Source organism: Mus caroli, chromosome 6, assembly GCF_900094665.2.
Source record: "Mus caroli chromosome 6, CAROLI_EIJ_v1.1, whole genome shotgun sequence".
Taxonomy (NCBI): Eukaryota; Metazoa; Chordata; class Mammalia; order Rodentia; family Muridae; genus Mus; species Mus caroli.
The window spans coordinates 36,147,513-36,162,766 of NC_034575.1; the positions used below are offsets into that span (position 1 = coordinate 36,147,513).

Here is a 15,254-nt window from a genome sequence, read left to right on the forward strand (position 1 = left end):
CGTCCCCTCCGCCCGCCAGGACCCGCGGGAGGAGGCCGACCCTCCTTGGCACCCGGGCGGGCCCAGGGCGCGCCCAGCGTCTCCACTGCACGCCCCGCTGGGGATCGCGCGCCGCGCACTTGGGTCCTAGGCCCAGAGGGCGGGCTCGGCTCCCGGAAGAGAAGAGCGAGAGCGGCTGAAGGGGCTGGAGAGGGGCGGGCCAGGCTGGGAGAGACGAGAGGGGGCGGGCCCGGCTGCGTTCGCCCAGCCAGCGCTTGGGAGCAGCGGGCGTCCGAACCCGAGACCACAGCTCAGCGACTCCGATCGTGACACCGGCCCCCGCACGATTCCCCAGGGCCCCGCCTAGGGAGCAGTCCCTGCTTGCAGCCTTGGGTCCTCTCCCAGAATCCCAGAGACTCTAAGCTGCGAGCAGACGTGGGCCCCTGGGAAGCGAGGTCCCCAGACCAGAGAGGACACGCGCGACGCTAGGAAAGATCTGCGAGGTGCAGATCCACCGCGGGGGCCTCGGGGGGCGCAGACCTGCAGAGCTGGAGGCCGGCTGGAAGGTGAGCCCGGGATTTGGGAGGTCGGAGGGTACTGTGTCTGGAGAGTAAGGGATTAGGGTTTGCAAAGTAGAGGATCTCTCTAGCATGGGCCTATGCACACCCTGGATGGGGATCTTTTATGGGGGAGTACTGGGTATAGCTCTCCAAGGCGAGAGTAGGTTCCTGAGAGACTGCCCCTTCATCCATGCTCTTTATTCTGTGTGTCCTGGGTATTAAAATTCTTCCATCACGTTTCCATCGACCCTCCTGTGCCTGTGACTTGGGGTGTGTGTGTGTGGGGGGGGGGGCGGTTAACCTCACAAAGGTCAGGCTCCCAGCATTCAGAAAAGGTTTGACCATGCCTCTGACTCCTGTGGCATCTCTCCAATCCCCTCGCTGCATGGTGGAGCTGGCAGGAGCAAGGGGCAATCGACATCTACAGCCCCCTTTAAGCCTGGAAATAGAGGCTTGGAATTTGAGCCCCAACCGTAAGCACGCCCCCTCCAGTTGGAAACAAAGTCTCCTGCTTGCTCCTGCCCCAGCTCCACCCCCTCTATGCATCTGGGTGCTTGGCCCAGCCTGCCTCTGCCCCTGCCCACTGATCTTGGCCGTCTGGCACCCTCTCTCCTCCCATCCCTGGGGGAACTGGCAGGGGACCAGCATAGCTGATGTTGTAATATCCCTGGCAGTGCCCATGTAGAAGTGCTGCCCAGCCTGTTCCCAATCAGTTAACTCAGGCCCTCCACCCGTCAGGGGAACTTGACTCAGGTGGTTCTGGAAGGGAAGATGATGCTTCTCAAAGGAGAGACCAGTGGGAGTGACTGGTAGGGCTGTTGAGAGTCCTTGGAGGCTGAGCCAGTAATAGGACATTTAGGGACTGAATCTTGCTCATAGCAACTATGGACCCTTGAAAGCTGTGAGCCTTTTGTCTTGAAGGAAGATTGCCATGAGTGCCCCAGTGTACCTACCTAATGACATATGGATGAGTCTTTTCCAGTCTATTGGCCCATTCATCGTACAAGAAGATGAATGATAAAGACCAGGGAGTTACCAGCATGCTGGGAATAACAGGCCATGATGGCTGAGCATGAGAAAGGCAGGGCCATTCTCTGGGATAGTCTTTCCTCAGCTCTTCACCTACTCATGAACATGTCCATATGGTTTCCTATCATTCTTCCATGCCTCACTGCAGGTAGGAGGACTATGGGAACATCTGAAGATGCAGGAAGCCTTGATTCCCCATCCTCTACCCAATGCCCACCCAGTGCTTCAGCAGAAGCATCTTGCTAGAGAGCAGCTCACAGCCAGTGAGGATGGAACAGGGTCCATAGCAAGGACAGCATTTCATTAGACCCCTGAAACTCAGTGCTCTGCTGCTGTCTACTGACTCTCATGTACATTTCCTTATACTCCACCAGTCATTTGTGGATTCAGGAACTACTCCAGGCCCCCAGGGCTTTCTCCCATCACCTTTCAGGACTCATTGCTCCCATATATTTTCCCCTAAGCCCCCCCCCCCCTTATATTCTTTCCCAGCACTGTTATGACCCCAGTCAGTGAACAGCCAACGTGATTCATTTTCCATGGCTGTCTGGCTAGACCTAGACATTGCTTGCATCTTAAATGCCTCTCCTGTCTACAAAGACTGGGAGTAGGAGGTACAAGTGCTTGAGCCAGCATGCTTCTAGGGTACATTCTTGGAGGCCAGAGATCTCCAGGGACATAGAACTGTCCTCAGGTAGGTAATCCAGAAATTGGCTCCTCCAATTTGGTCAGCAGAAGGTCAAGAGTCAGATGATAGCTACCTCCTCCCTGTCTGTCCTGAAGGCTGCCTTGAAGCCTCATGGGATCCTTTTCAAGGCACAAGGCCAGAGCACGGAGAGAGCTCACCAGAGAATCTCCAGGGTGCAGATTAAAGGGTAGAGACTGCAGCAGTCAGCTGAACAAGGATTATATTGGAATTTCCTGGGTGTTCAACAGCTGCAGAACAGGACAGAGGACTAGCCTATAGTACTGACCCCTCCCACGCTGACCCTGCAGCTAACAGGTGTGAAAACCAGCTGAGCAACCACAAGTGACCTAAAGCCACTGGTCCCTCGCTTTGAGAACGCTCCCCATCCTTGCTGGACAGCAGCTAACCATACCTCATGAAACTCTCTCTCCTAAGCCTCCCTCTGTTGCCCGAGAGGCCCCTCCTGACACCTTACCAGTATCCAGTTCCCTCTGTTCCCCCTCTTTCCCTTTGTAGACATAGTCTTTAGCCCAGCATGGAGAGAGAGGAGCATGCTGACAGCTTAAACTTCTTGGGAGAGAAGCTTAAAGAACACCCAAGTCCAAAAGTTACTTCGCCTTTGTTGCTGACATCCTTTGGCTCCATCACTGCAGTTTTGCCTCTTGGGTCTTATAGTTAAAAATTCCTAGTTGTTCCCAAAACTAATGGGGAAAGGGGAAAAAGAGAGAATAAACATACAAATATAACATATGCTCTACGTGTGCAGTTTCAAAAGTATCCCGTCATATATCCTTGCTTTGTTTAGACTTTAATTTTGAAAATAAGGTGTGCTTATTATAGTAAGAACAAAACAGTTGAGGCATGTACAGAGTTAACTGTCCCCACCATGCATCCTCCACTAGCACCCTCTTACAGTAACCAGTTTTAATGATCCAATATATTTCTTTTGTACCTTGATTTTGCTTACATCTTTTTTTTTAATTTAGAGTGAGATACATAAACTATCAAGTAAGCTGGGTTTGTTCATGAAGGTATCACATTTAGTATTTCATTTAAGCACAGTTAGTTTCTAAAGCTCTTGCAGATTTGCTGATTTAATTTCTTTCAAATCTTTCATTCTCATAGAAGACAAAAATCACAATCGATATCTGATGAGCTAAAATGTTACACGTCTCTGGGTTTTGGCAGTTTCTGAAACCAGACACAGTCTCGATGGCTAAGACCCTGCCTTATTTTATTTTATTTTATTGTGATCTAGTATCTCCAACACACCCAAAAGGTAGATGGAAAAGAAGTTGAGGAAAAGAAAGATGCAAAAATCATGTCATTTTTATCACATGAAACTGTCCTGTTGGTTATTTTCTGAGCTACCATTTACATCCACATTTCAGCCACATTGGGTATTTTATATTTTATAGCTTCATGTACAACTAACATATGAATGTTTCCCTGATTAAGATCTACTATAGCCCTTGCTCAAGTCTAAGGACTTCCAAATCCTGGCTAGTTCCCTGCTTGAGCTGCAGTAGAAATGGGGTTGTCAGACAAGCTAAGAGGGCCGGGCTCACAGAGGCTCCTAGCTGATCCCTTCCCGTTTGGTGACAGGATGCTTAGCTGAGCCCAAGACATTCCTCCTGGATGTTGTGGATACAAGCTGCAAAACAACCTTTGAAAGTCAGGTGCTATGCCCTGGCTCCTTAGTATTCCAGGCAGGAGGAGCACTCCTGTCTTGTCTCTTGTTGCTCTCCTTTCAGAACTTGCTTCAGAGGAATCTGCAGTGCTATGACATAGTTGACAGCAATTACTTCATATCTCAAGGTTCCTTCTTTTTTTTTTTATTCTGGCAATGGAGATACACTGTGAATCTTTTAATTTATAAATAGGAGACTTGGTTGGTTGGATTAGCAAGAATTGATCTAACTTCCTCCTCTGACTCAGCAACATTTTCCCCCCTGAATATACTTATTTTTAATCTTCTATATTCTGGGTCTGAATCTGAAGATTTTTTTCAAACATCAAATTATATTTCTGAATATTTTAAGATCATCCATTCTTTAATTTTTTTTTTTTTTTTTTTTTTTTTTTTTTTTTAAAGTAAAAAACCCAAGCACTCAAATAACAATCCACATTGGATATCTATATTTTATTCTTCTGGGTTCCTGATGACAGGACCTGTGCAGCTTTAACCTATTTCATCATTGCTTTTGTTATTTTCTGGATTTTCTGGAGATAGGCCAGCTTTGTGTAGTCATCAAGCTGAATGCTAAGGCTATACTAGTAGACCTTATCCAAGCAAATATTTTTGTCATTCATCATCTTCTAGAATATTCCATATTGCACAACTGATGCTATCTTTTACATTTTTTTTCTGCCTTGCTTTTCTTTTCCAAACAAAAAGTCCTGTTAACAATGTTAATAAGCTGTTATTTCTTCTCCATGATTGTCCAGTTATAAGCACAAGAAGGCTCCGCCTTTACTGTTTTTTCTTTGTACAGAATCAGAACCCACTCATGTTCTGCCTGAAAGAGACTATTTTGAGGAATATCTTCAGGGCACGTAGTAAAGTAGCCTTCACTGTTTAAAAGCCTGCCTCTGGCATCTTCTGTTCTTGATAACAATGAATCTAAAGACAGTGCCTCTGGATGGGACCTGGGTGGGTTGTTTTGACATTATGGCCCTGGGATTTGTGGTGGGGGTGGCTACACGTCCAGCATATATTACTTTGTGGTATTTATGGAATGACTGTTGATGCTGGAGCCAGTATTACAGAACTTCAGACAGCTACATAAGCTCTGAAGTTTTTCTCTGAGCATTTATTTGATCTGCGAATGATCCTGGCATCATTCAGAACAATGTTTTCAGAGAATCTATGCTTTTTACCAGCTTTTTAACCACATGGAACTGCTTAGTACTTGCCTCTCTCTACAGGTCGTGAATTGTCTATTTCACAGACAGGATATTAGTGGTAATGAGGGAAGAATTCACTGGCTACTTGATTGCTACTCATCAGTCCTCAGGTGTTTTCAAAAGGTGTCCCTCTGGGATGGCTTCATGGGGTGACACTAAAGGCTTTATATTATCACACAGATAACAATTTTCTCAGAAAAGAAAATCAGATGAGCAGGCACAACAGTGCTTCAGTTGACCAAGTACAGTTTAAGTTTAACTTCCCTTCACTGGGAAATGTGTCGTTCTCTGTCATTGGGGACAACCAGGCCAGACTGAGGCTGCCTTTCCAGTTGGCTTCTGGTTTTGCTTTTTGGTTTGCTCATTTGCTTCTCTTTTAAGTTCACTCAGTATTGTGAGCAATGTGCATCTCATTATTCTCCTCAACTGAAATAAATGGATCCTGCCAATCTTTTCCATGTGCCTCGTGAACTTTTGTGACCAAGTTACAGAGAAAGGCAAGAGCACCACCAATAGTGGATGTGGTCTTCCCTGTGGCCCTGGAAGCATCCATTCGTTTTCAAGCTATTGGGTGTAGAACTGCATTTACTAATGGTTATGAAAGTTTCCCGTAGGGGATGGCTCTAGAAATCACTCAGACAGCATAAGCACTATTTTGATTCATTTTACTAGGCAGGTGTTAGCTACAGCTTTAAAAGGGAATCTTAGTTCATTATTAAGTTCAAAACATAATTAATAGTTGTGGAGGATTATTTTGCTATAAAAGTTAAGAAGACAATGAAAATATCTCCCCAGCCTCTGTCATTTTCTTTCTTCCCAAATTTCATGTATCACTTCATAATTTCCTTGTACATGCATACATATTTGTTTACTTTGTATTTGTAGTGCTGGGATTGAATGAAGGGCCTCACATGCTAGACAAATGCTCTAACAGGAGCTAAACACCCAGCTCGATAGCTATTCCTTTTAAGTTAACAAGTAAGAGCTTACTTAATACCATTCTGCATATTCTGCTTTCTCTTGGAAAGCATTTTCATATCCTTACATAAACATCTCACATTGTTGCTTAGGATGTGCCATAATTTCTCAACCATCTTCCTACTGATGTTCAGTTTCTTTACAGATTTTTTTTCCCTTACAAACAATTCACAGTGGCTAAAGACAAAGCTTGGTAATAGAACTCTGTCCAATCCCCTGCATTGCTCTACACCCCCCACCCAACAATATCATAAATGCTGCTATTTAAGCAAATATCATGCAAGTCCATGATACTTGAAGTACTTCTAGATGTCAAGTTATTAGATGTTGACAGTCATTATCCACATGTATATACAATATGAGTTTAACAGTATAATAGAGACAGGACCCTTATCATATCATGTCCAACACTAGGTTCTAAGTCTCATAGGCTAAAATGATAAGGTAATTATTTCAACTTACAACAACAAAGGTCCATCAACTGGACAATGACAGCTAATAAGAAATACAAGTGTGTTCCTCACCATTCAGAGGACGTTCAGAGATCTTGGTACCAACATGTCTGGATTCTGGTGAGGATCATCTTTGTTGCAGACTGTTCTCTACTCATTGTACCTTCACAGCATGGAAAGAAAGCTAGAGAGAGTGCTTTGGGGTCTCTTCTGAGAATACTAATCCACTCATGTAAATCCTCCATGTAGAATTACCTCCCAAAGGTTCTACCTCCTAAAATCATCACACTGGGGAGTAATATTGTAACATATGCATTCATGGTGAAGGCACAAACATCCTTCTGTGACAAATGGCATTTCCCTGTTGTTTCAACATGCCTTCCTGCAGTTATGAGCAAATAAGAAGCATCTTTTCATGTGTTTATGCTATCTGCTTAGTTTTCTGTAGCTCCAAGAGAAAACATGCCCCTTGGGGAAAAGAACCTTTGTTCAGAATGAGTGCCAGACCTACATAGCTTTGTCCTCTCCTAACACAGCCTCATTTATCTTTCAGAGTCGCTATGCCTGTGTTCTTTTTACATCTGTTCTCCCACCTCTCTGCCATTCTTACCCCAAAGCCATTTTTCTTTGTCCCCTTTGCTTCGCTGTCTCTGTGAAATGCCTAGAGTATTCAGGGTGCAATTGCTGGGTCCTAGTGAGAACCCACGTGTCCATAAGGATGAACTGCTTCTTGTATACCTGCTTTTAATGAGAAGAGACTTCTAACTACCATACAGGTTGGCTGCTGGAGGAACGGTGCAGAGTAAATGAAGAGAGCAAACTGGAATAACTCCTATCAGACAAGAAGGGTAAGACTGAATCGGCACTTTGTTATGCTTCCTCTCCAAGAATGAGGGCATTGAGACACAGTCACGAAAAGGGTTAAGATGGAGGCTTGGCATATGTCTCTACAGCTGTGATTCTCAACTTTCCTAATGCTGTGACCTCTTAATGCATTTCTTCGTATTATGGTGACCCCAGCCATAAAATTATTTTCACTGTTTACTTTATAACTGTAATTTTTTTATGAATTGTAATGTAAGTGTCTGCTATGCGGCATATCAAATATGTGACCCCTGTGAATAGGTCCTTCAGCTCCTAAAGGAGTCAGGACCTACAGACTGAGAACTAATGCTCCACAGAAAAGTAGAATTTGTATAACAGAGCCAGATAAATCAACCCTTACTGGCTTCTGCCTAAGGTTTGATCAGGGGCCATGTGAGTGTTATAGAGCAGGCACTATTGGGCCCCTATTATACAGTGTGTGAAAATGACTTCTCTCTGTGTCTTTTCATCCCATGTCCTCCCAAGGAAGCAAGCTTCGCTGTAGACACCAGGTCTTCTGAAAGCCATAGCAGTGCCTCAGAACAGGGCAGTGGCCGAGGCAATGGTGGGAGTGCCGAAGAGACCGCATGGCTACTGAGGGCACGACTGGCTCAGGGAGCAGAGTGGTGGCGGGCATGGTGTGCAGTCTGTGGCTCCTGGTTCTAGGGTCATCAGTTCTGGCTCTGGAAGGTAAGGAGGGGAGGCAGGAGAGTCCCATCAGCCAATGGTGTCAGGTGTGGGGAGTGGCAGGCAGGAAGAGGTCGAGGGGGAGACGGGGGACATGACTCAAAAGCAAAAAAGAATGACGATGTTAAGGAAGCAAAACTATGGGGAGAGTGGTGAACAGAACTTGTATCAAGTATTTTAGACTTAGGATCCTCACCAGTACTGAGCCCCTGCTTGGCAAAATTAAATTGATCTGGGAGAGACAGTATTTGGTTTTCCATGGAATCGAGTGGGAGTATAGCCTTGCCAGCTGGAGGCTTTACACAATGTGTCCCATTATGTCTGTCGGAACAGAGGTGCTGCTGGATACCACAGGAGAGACCTCTGAGATTGGCTGGCTCACCTACCCACCAGGTGGGGTGAGTGCAACCCCTCACTCTGAACCCATCCTCTGGCCCACACTATATACCAGAAAGGGGAACTGAGAGAGAAAATCCCAGATAAGACTCCAACTATTGTAGGGAACAGAGTTTCAGTGTATCCTCTCTGTGCTTTGCTTGCCATGAATGCTAAATCTCAGTGTAACAGATACAGCCCCACAGTGACCCCCTGTCACCTCCCTCTGCAAACTCTGAGCAGTTATTGTTTCTCCTGGTCCCCTTGCAGTGGGATGAGGTGAGTGTTCTAGATGACCAGCGCCGTCTGACTCGGACCTTCGAAGCGTGCCACGTTGCAGGGCTCCCTCCTGGTTCTGGCCAGGACAATTGGCTGCAGACACACTTTGTGGAGCGGCGAGGGGCCCAGAGGGCACACATCCGCCTTCACTTCTCTGTACGAGCCTGTTCCAGCCTGGGTGTGAGTGGGGGTACCTGCCGAGAGACCTTCACCCTTTACTACCGGCAGGCTGATGAGCCAGACGGCCCCGACAGTATTGCGGCCTGGCACCTCAAACGCTGGACCAAAGTGGACACAATTGCAGCAGATGAGAGCTTCCCTGCCTCCTCTTCCTCTTCCTCATGGGCTGTGGGACCCCACAGGACCGGTCAGCGGGTGGGACTGCAGCTGAATGTCAAAGAGCGCAGCTTTGGTCCTCTCACTCAACGTGGCTTCTATGTGGCCTTCCAGGACACAGGGGCCTGCTTGGCCCTTGTGGCAGTCAAACTCTTCTCCTATACCTGTCCCTCCGTCCTGCGTGCCTTTGCCTCTTTTCCTGAGACACAGGCCAGTGGAGCTGGAGGTGCTTCCTTAGTAGCAGCTGTGGGCACCTGTGTAGCTCATGCAGAACCAGAGGAGGATGGAGTAGGAGGCCAGGCAGGGGGCAGCCCCCCAAGGTTACACTGTAATGGCGAAGGCAGGTGGATGGTATCTGTGGGAGGCTGCCGCTGCCAGCCTGGACACCAGCCTGCTCGTGGAGACAAGCTCTGCCAAGGTGAGACACTTTTCCATAGGCCTTGGCCTTGATTGCTCTCCTGAACCCCCCAAATCTGGCTTTGTCCACAAAGTATCTGAAATAAGCCACCTCAGGAAAAGTCCCATTCTCCTCAATTTTACTTTCTATAGCATACAGACTTACTCACTGTTCTTCTCTGAGATTTCTGTAGTTTTCCGTATTTTGTGCCCTGAGACCATGGGCCCAGGAAGTGACAGACAGCAAAAGTTGCTCCATTCTTGGGCTATTTTATGTGGGCTCCTCTGGGCTCATAATCCACCTGACTGGGAACGGTTCATTGTAGGCTGGTGGCTGTGAGGCAGGCAGGCAGGCACTAGCAGCAGATTGGCTAACAAGACCACAGAGAGTTTATGTATCCTGGCTAGTAACACCTACTCCTGAACTTGCCCTGCCCACAGCCCCCAGCACACCCAACTATTCATAAGTGGAAATGAATTCTGTCCCCGGACTGACTAAATAGATCTATGCAGCCCAAAACAGGAGGTGGAGACTGGGTCTCAGGACAAAGAACCATCTCTGGGGAACAAAGGGCACCTTATACAGATGTCTGGAAACTCAGGGTGAGTGGATGAAGTAAACATGACACCTTATTCTCCCCTTTGCCTCTTTAGCCTGCCCTGAGGGATCCTATAAGGCCCTGGCTGGGAATGTTCCCTGTTCACCATGTCCAGCCCGCAGCCACTCCCCTGACCCGGCAGCCCCAGTTTGCCCATGTCTCCAAGGCTTCTACAGGGCCAGTTCGGACCCACCAGAGGCTCCCTGCACTGGTGAGTCTCAGTTCAGCTCAACACATTAAATCAGGGAATGGGTGAGGATTTAGGGGACCTAACTTAACACTGGATGTGAAAGGTCTTTGGAGTTCATTTGAATGACTTGGATTCTCCTGTTTTCTTGGTCCCCTCCCCTCATGACCTACTCTTCCCTCTTTCTCTATCCTTCTTTCTGGCCCTGTTTTCTGCTCTTTTGACCACACCTTCTGTCTTCCTTTATTCCTAAATCACCTACACCTCACAATCCCCATCCCCAAAACACCCCTTCCAGGTCCTCCATCTGCTCCCCGGGAGCTATGGTTTGAGGTGCAAGGCTCTGCACTCATGCTGCACTGGCGCCTGCCTCAGGAGCTGGGTGGACGAGGGGATCTGCTCTTCAATGTTGTGTGCAAGGAGTGTGGAGGTCACGGAGAGCCCAGCAGTGGGGGGATGTGTCGCCGCTGCAGGGACGAGGTGCATTTCGACCCCCGCCAGAGGGGACTGACTGAGAGTCGAGTGTTAGTTGGGGGGCTCCGAGCACATGTGCCATACATCTTGGAAGTGCAGGCTGTCAATGGGGTGTCTGAGCTCAGCCCTGACCCTCCCCAGGCAGCAGCCATCAATGTCAGCACCAGCCATGAAGGTGAGCTCTTTTCCTTCTCTTTAAGGACAGCTTGCTTCAGCTCCTCGGATCCCCTCTTCCCCATGCCTGCTTTCCAGGCAGCCTGCATTAGACATCATATTCTGAACTCTATCCCCTCCACCCTTGGGTGCTGCTGCTTGCAGAGACTCCAGAACCCCCCCCCCCCAACAATAATCCTCCACCCTGCACTTTAGTCCCTTCTGCAGTCCCTGTGATGCACCAGGTGAGCCGGGCAGCCAACAGCATCACAGTATCCTGGCCACAGCCTGAGCAAACAAATGGGAACATCCTCGACTACCAGCTGCGCTACTATGACCAGGTGGGCAGGCAGTTGGGGCACCTCAGCAGAACTAGTGAAAGCTTTCAACCATTAATAACCCCAACCCTGCAGGGGCATGTCTATGGAGGAGGGCACTAGGGATATCACAGAGGAAGAGAGGGGATAAGGCAGGGGAAAAGTGAGTGAGTGATTGTTGTCCCTAGGCAGAAGATGAATCCCACTCCTTTACCATGACCAGTGAGACCAACACTGCCACTGTGACACGGTTGAGCCCTGGCCACATCTATGGCTTCCAGGTGCGGGCACGGACTGCAGCTGGCCACGGCCCCTATGGGGGCAAAGTCTATTTTCAGACATTGCCTCAAGGTGAGAGGAAACCTAGATGGGCATTTGGGTCCCGAGACACTCAAAGCCACAGATCTTGTCCCCTTGCCCTCCAGACCAAAGTGTCTGAGAAAGGAGGATGCTGTGGGTGACCCCTGACTTTAGAGGTTGGATGAGGCGAGCGGGAGGCTGTGAATTAATATGAGTGGGGTTGTAGGTCTGAATGCATGGAGTGTGGACAGTTCTTGAATACAGAGAACTGGAAGGATGTACAATTGGATGAATGTACACGTGGCATGTATGCATGTGGTCCTGTGGATGGCCAGGGGCATCAGAGGCATGTGAACACAAAGCAAGCCTGGCTCCTCCCTGTGACCCTACCACTGATCCCTCAGGTGAACTGTCCTCCCAGCTTCCAGAGAAGCTGTCCTTGGTGATTGGTTCCATCCTGGGGGCCTTGGCCTTCCTTCTACTGGCAGCCATCACTGTACTGGCTGTCATCTTCCAGCGGTGAGGCCCCTGTCACTCCTATCCAACCTACCCCAGTACCATTCAAGTCCTGACAAACCCAGGAATCCCTGCAGCACTTCGCACATCCTTCTACTAGTTCATTGCAAAGGTGGGAAGGAGGGGCCTAGTAGAGTCCTCTCAATCCTTAGACCCACGGGCTGGAATGCTGTCTGCTTGGCCAGGGTGGTTGGGGACAATGCAAGCAGATAGAAGCAAGTGTCATTCTAGGCTATTGGTTTGCCTCTCAGGAAGCGTCGTGGGACCGGCTACACAGAACAACTGCAACAATACAGCAGCCCAGGTTGGGAAGGGGAGAGGGACTGACTGGGATTTGTGGGCTTGGAGCTAGGCACTTGCCTGGTGAGGAAGGAGTTCTTCCTCACCTTCTTCCAGAGGTAGAAGGGTATATCTTGGGTACTTGGGTACTCGTGCTTACAGCATACCTTCATAGCACACTGCCCTCTTCAGGACTTGGAGTGAAGTATTACATTGACCCTTCTACATATGATGACCCCTGCCAGGCCATCAGAGAGCTTGCTCGAGAGGTTGACCCTACATATATCAAGATTGAAGAAGTCATTGGGGCAGGTATTTAAGGGGAAAGAGGTGTCTGGGAGGGCCTTGTGATTCCTTCATAGCACAGCTAAACACATCAATACTTTTATCCATGTTGGTATCAATTCTTCCAGGTTCCTTTGGAGAAGTGCGTCGGGGCCGACTGCAACCCCGGGGAAGGAGGGAACAAGCTGTGGCTATCCAGGCCTTGTGGGCAGGGGGTGCTGAGAGCCTGAAGATGACCTTTCTGGGTCGGGCAGCACTGCTGGGCCAGTTCCAGCATCCCAATATCCTGCGGCTGGAAGGTGTAGTCACTAAGAGTCGGCCTGTCATGGTGCTGACAGAACTCATGGAACTTGGTCCCCTGGACAGCTTTCTTAGGGTCAGTTCTGCTCTGGTGAAGGAAGGTCCATGGGTTGAGGAAAGAAGACAGAGCCTTTGTGTGTCTATCCCATCTCCTGTCATAGGATGGGCCATTGTCCATCCTGGTCTTTCCATACCTTCCTCCATCATGATCTTCATCCTTTATTCATAGGCCATTTTGATTCCCAAATTTGCCCCCAACTGCCATCGTTTGCTAATGTGTGTGTGTTGCAGTATGTTTACCCTGCTGGTGACCTCTGTTCTCTGCTCTTTAGCAGCGAGAGGGCCAGTTCAGTAGCCTGCAGCTGGTGGCCATGCAGCGGGGTGTGGCTGCTGCCATGCAGTACCTGTCCAGCTTTGCCTTTGTTCACCGAGCACTCTCGGCCCGAAGTGTGCTAGTGAATAGCCACCTGGTGTGTAAGGTGGCACGTCTCGGCCACAGTCCTCAGGTGAGCTCAGGGCCTTGGAGCATCAGTGCCCTTCAGCAGGTGCTGGGGGAAAAAGCTAGAATATGGGATGGGTGCTTCAGGTAGGATATTCGGGGAATTAGGGTCTTTGTCACCCGATGAGGAGATGTCTGGATCAAGAGCAACTAAGAGGCTTAAGAATCCAAGAAATAAAGGGGGAGTACGGGAGACGGGTAAAACTAGTACCCATTCCTCCTTACTGTCAATGCAGAGGCCGTGCAGGCTGCCGAGTCAGCAGAGTGATATTAAAAATCCACATGCTCCACTCAAGCCCCATGACCTTGTGCAGTTTTATATTTTCTAAGCCTTGATTCTGTGTCTTGATGTGTGTCTACTCTTCAGGATGGTTAAGGGACTTGAAAGAGATGCTGATGGGAAACTCCCAAGACATCTAAGCATTTAAGTTGCCCAATGAATTGGTCACTCACTGTGGTTATTAATTAGTTTACCTCTGGTTCTGCTCTCTAGGGTTCAAGTTCCTTGCTTCGCTGGGCAGCCCCAGAGGTCATTACACATGGGAAGTATACAACATCCAGCGATGTCTGGAGCTTTGGGATACTCATGTGGGAAGTGATGAGCTATGGAGAACGGCCCTACTGGGACATGAATGAGCAGGAGGTGAATGTGACATAGACCTTTGCTGATGTCCCTCTCTGGTCTTATATCCTAAGCCCACCCTTTTTGGGCCCATTCTATTCTAAGAGTTTGCGACTGGAGCATTTCGTATTTTTCTAATTCCCTTTCCACTTCAACTCCATGCTGCAGCCAAACTCAGCCCATTCTCCACTTTCCTAACACTTGTACTGGTACTAGCTTCTCATCATATGATCCTCTTGGCCTGCAGGTACTAAACGCAATAGAGCAAGAGTTCCGGCTGCCCCCACCTCCAGGGTGCCCCCCTGGACTACATCTACTGATGCTAGACACTTGGCAGAAGGACCGTGCCCGTCGGCCTCATTTTGACCAGCTGGTAGCTGCATTTGACAAGATGATACGCAAGCCTGATACTCTCCAGGCTGAAGGGGGCTCAGGGGACAGGTCTGAAGCTTGGGGCAGGAGCCTGGGAAAGCCAGGGAGGGTGGATAGAAACCAAAAGGAAAATTGAGCAGAGAGAATAAGATGAAGAGGAAACCTGACTTGCTTGCTCCTCCCCATCTTAGGCCTTCCCAGGCTCTTCTGAACCCTGTGGCCTTGGACTTCCCTTGCTTGGACTCTCCCCAGGCCTGGCTTTCAGCCATTGGACTAGAGTGCTACCAGGACAACTTCTCCAAGTTTGGTCTTTCCACTTTCAGTGATGTGGCTCAGCTCAGCCTGGAGTAAGCAGAGGGTCGGTGAGGTGGGAGGGTGACCACTCTGGGCCCCAGGCAAGGGGGTAGGTACATCTGGGATCTTAAAGACACTGGTCCAAGTCTGATCCACTCCTTCCCCACCAGAGACCTGCCAGGCCTGGGCATCACCCTAGCTGGCCACCAGAAGAAACTTCTGCACAACATTCAGCTCCTCCAGCAGCACCTGAGGCAGCCAGGCTCAGTGGAAGTGTAAAGCCTGCTCGGGAGTCTGTGAGCCGCCGATGCCCCAACCCAGTCCTGGCCATAGGGTGGAGAAGGGGCGTGTGAGACTGAGTCAGGCTCTACTCCAGCTTCCATGCCTGTCACATTAAACCCAGCCCTCTGGACATTGCACCCCCAAATCCTGCTCTTCCAACAGCCTCCCCCATATTAAAAGGAAAGAAGGGAATTTACAAGTTGAGGTGTGTCCATGCCTCAGTCTGCAAAGAAGGGTTAGGGAGG

At 49.0% G+C, this 15,254-nt stretch overlaps 1 protein-coding gene across 4 annotated transcripts; it reads left to right on the forward strand.

Annotated features, from left to right (window-relative positions):
• Positions 1 to 203: 203 nt before the first annotated feature.
• Ephb6 (EPH receptor B6) lies at positions 204 to 15,205 on the forward strand. Of its 4 annotated transcripts, none has more exons than XM_021165197.2 (18): positions 204 to 545; positions 7,370 to 7,441; positions 7,948 to 8,147; positions 8,478 to 8,542; positions 8,790 to 9,552; positions 10,185 to 10,340; positions 10,615 to 10,965; positions 11,160 to 11,284; positions 11,449 to 11,611; positions 11,965 to 12,079; positions 12,328 to 12,380; positions 12,548 to 12,667; positions 12,769 to 13,016; positions 13,273 to 13,446; positions 13,933 to 14,082; positions 14,309 to 14,502; positions 14,625 to 14,780; positions 14,898 to 15,205. In XM_021165197.2, the coding sequence occupies exons 3-18, from the start codon at positions 8,045 to 8,047 to the stop codon at positions 15,004 to 15,006; spliced, it is 3,045 nt and encodes a 1,014-aa protein (XP_021020856.1). In that variant the 5' UTR covers positions 204 to 545; positions 7,370 to 7,441; positions 7,948 to 8,044; the 3' UTR covers positions 15,007 to 15,205. The 4 variants fall into 4 exon arrangements, with proteins under 4 accessions (XP_021020856.1, XP_029334768.1, XP_021020855.1 ...); XM_029478908.1 differs by having other exon boundaries at positions 7,944 to 8,147; positions 12,518 to 12,667; positions 14,898 to 15,201; XM_021165196.2 differs by having other exon boundaries at positions 7,944 to 8,147; positions 14,898 to 15,201.
• The last annotated feature ends 49 nt before the right edge of the window (positions 15,206 to 15,254 follow it).

Bases quoted from the DNA above. Each gene is read 5' to 3' on its own strand.
- Ephb6 (XM_029478908.1), top strand. From the start codon at position 8,045: ATGGCTACTGAGGGCACGACTGGCTCAGGGAGCAGAGTGGTGGCGGGC. The intron at 9,553-10,184 runs GTGAGACACTTT...TTGCCTCTTTAG, and splicing joins TGGAGACAAGCTCTGCCAAG to CCTGCCCTGAGGGATCCTAT. The intron at 11,285-11,448 runs GTGGGCAGGCAG...TGTTGTCCCTAG, and splicing joins AGCTGCGCTACTATGACCAG to GCAGAAGATGAATCCCACTC.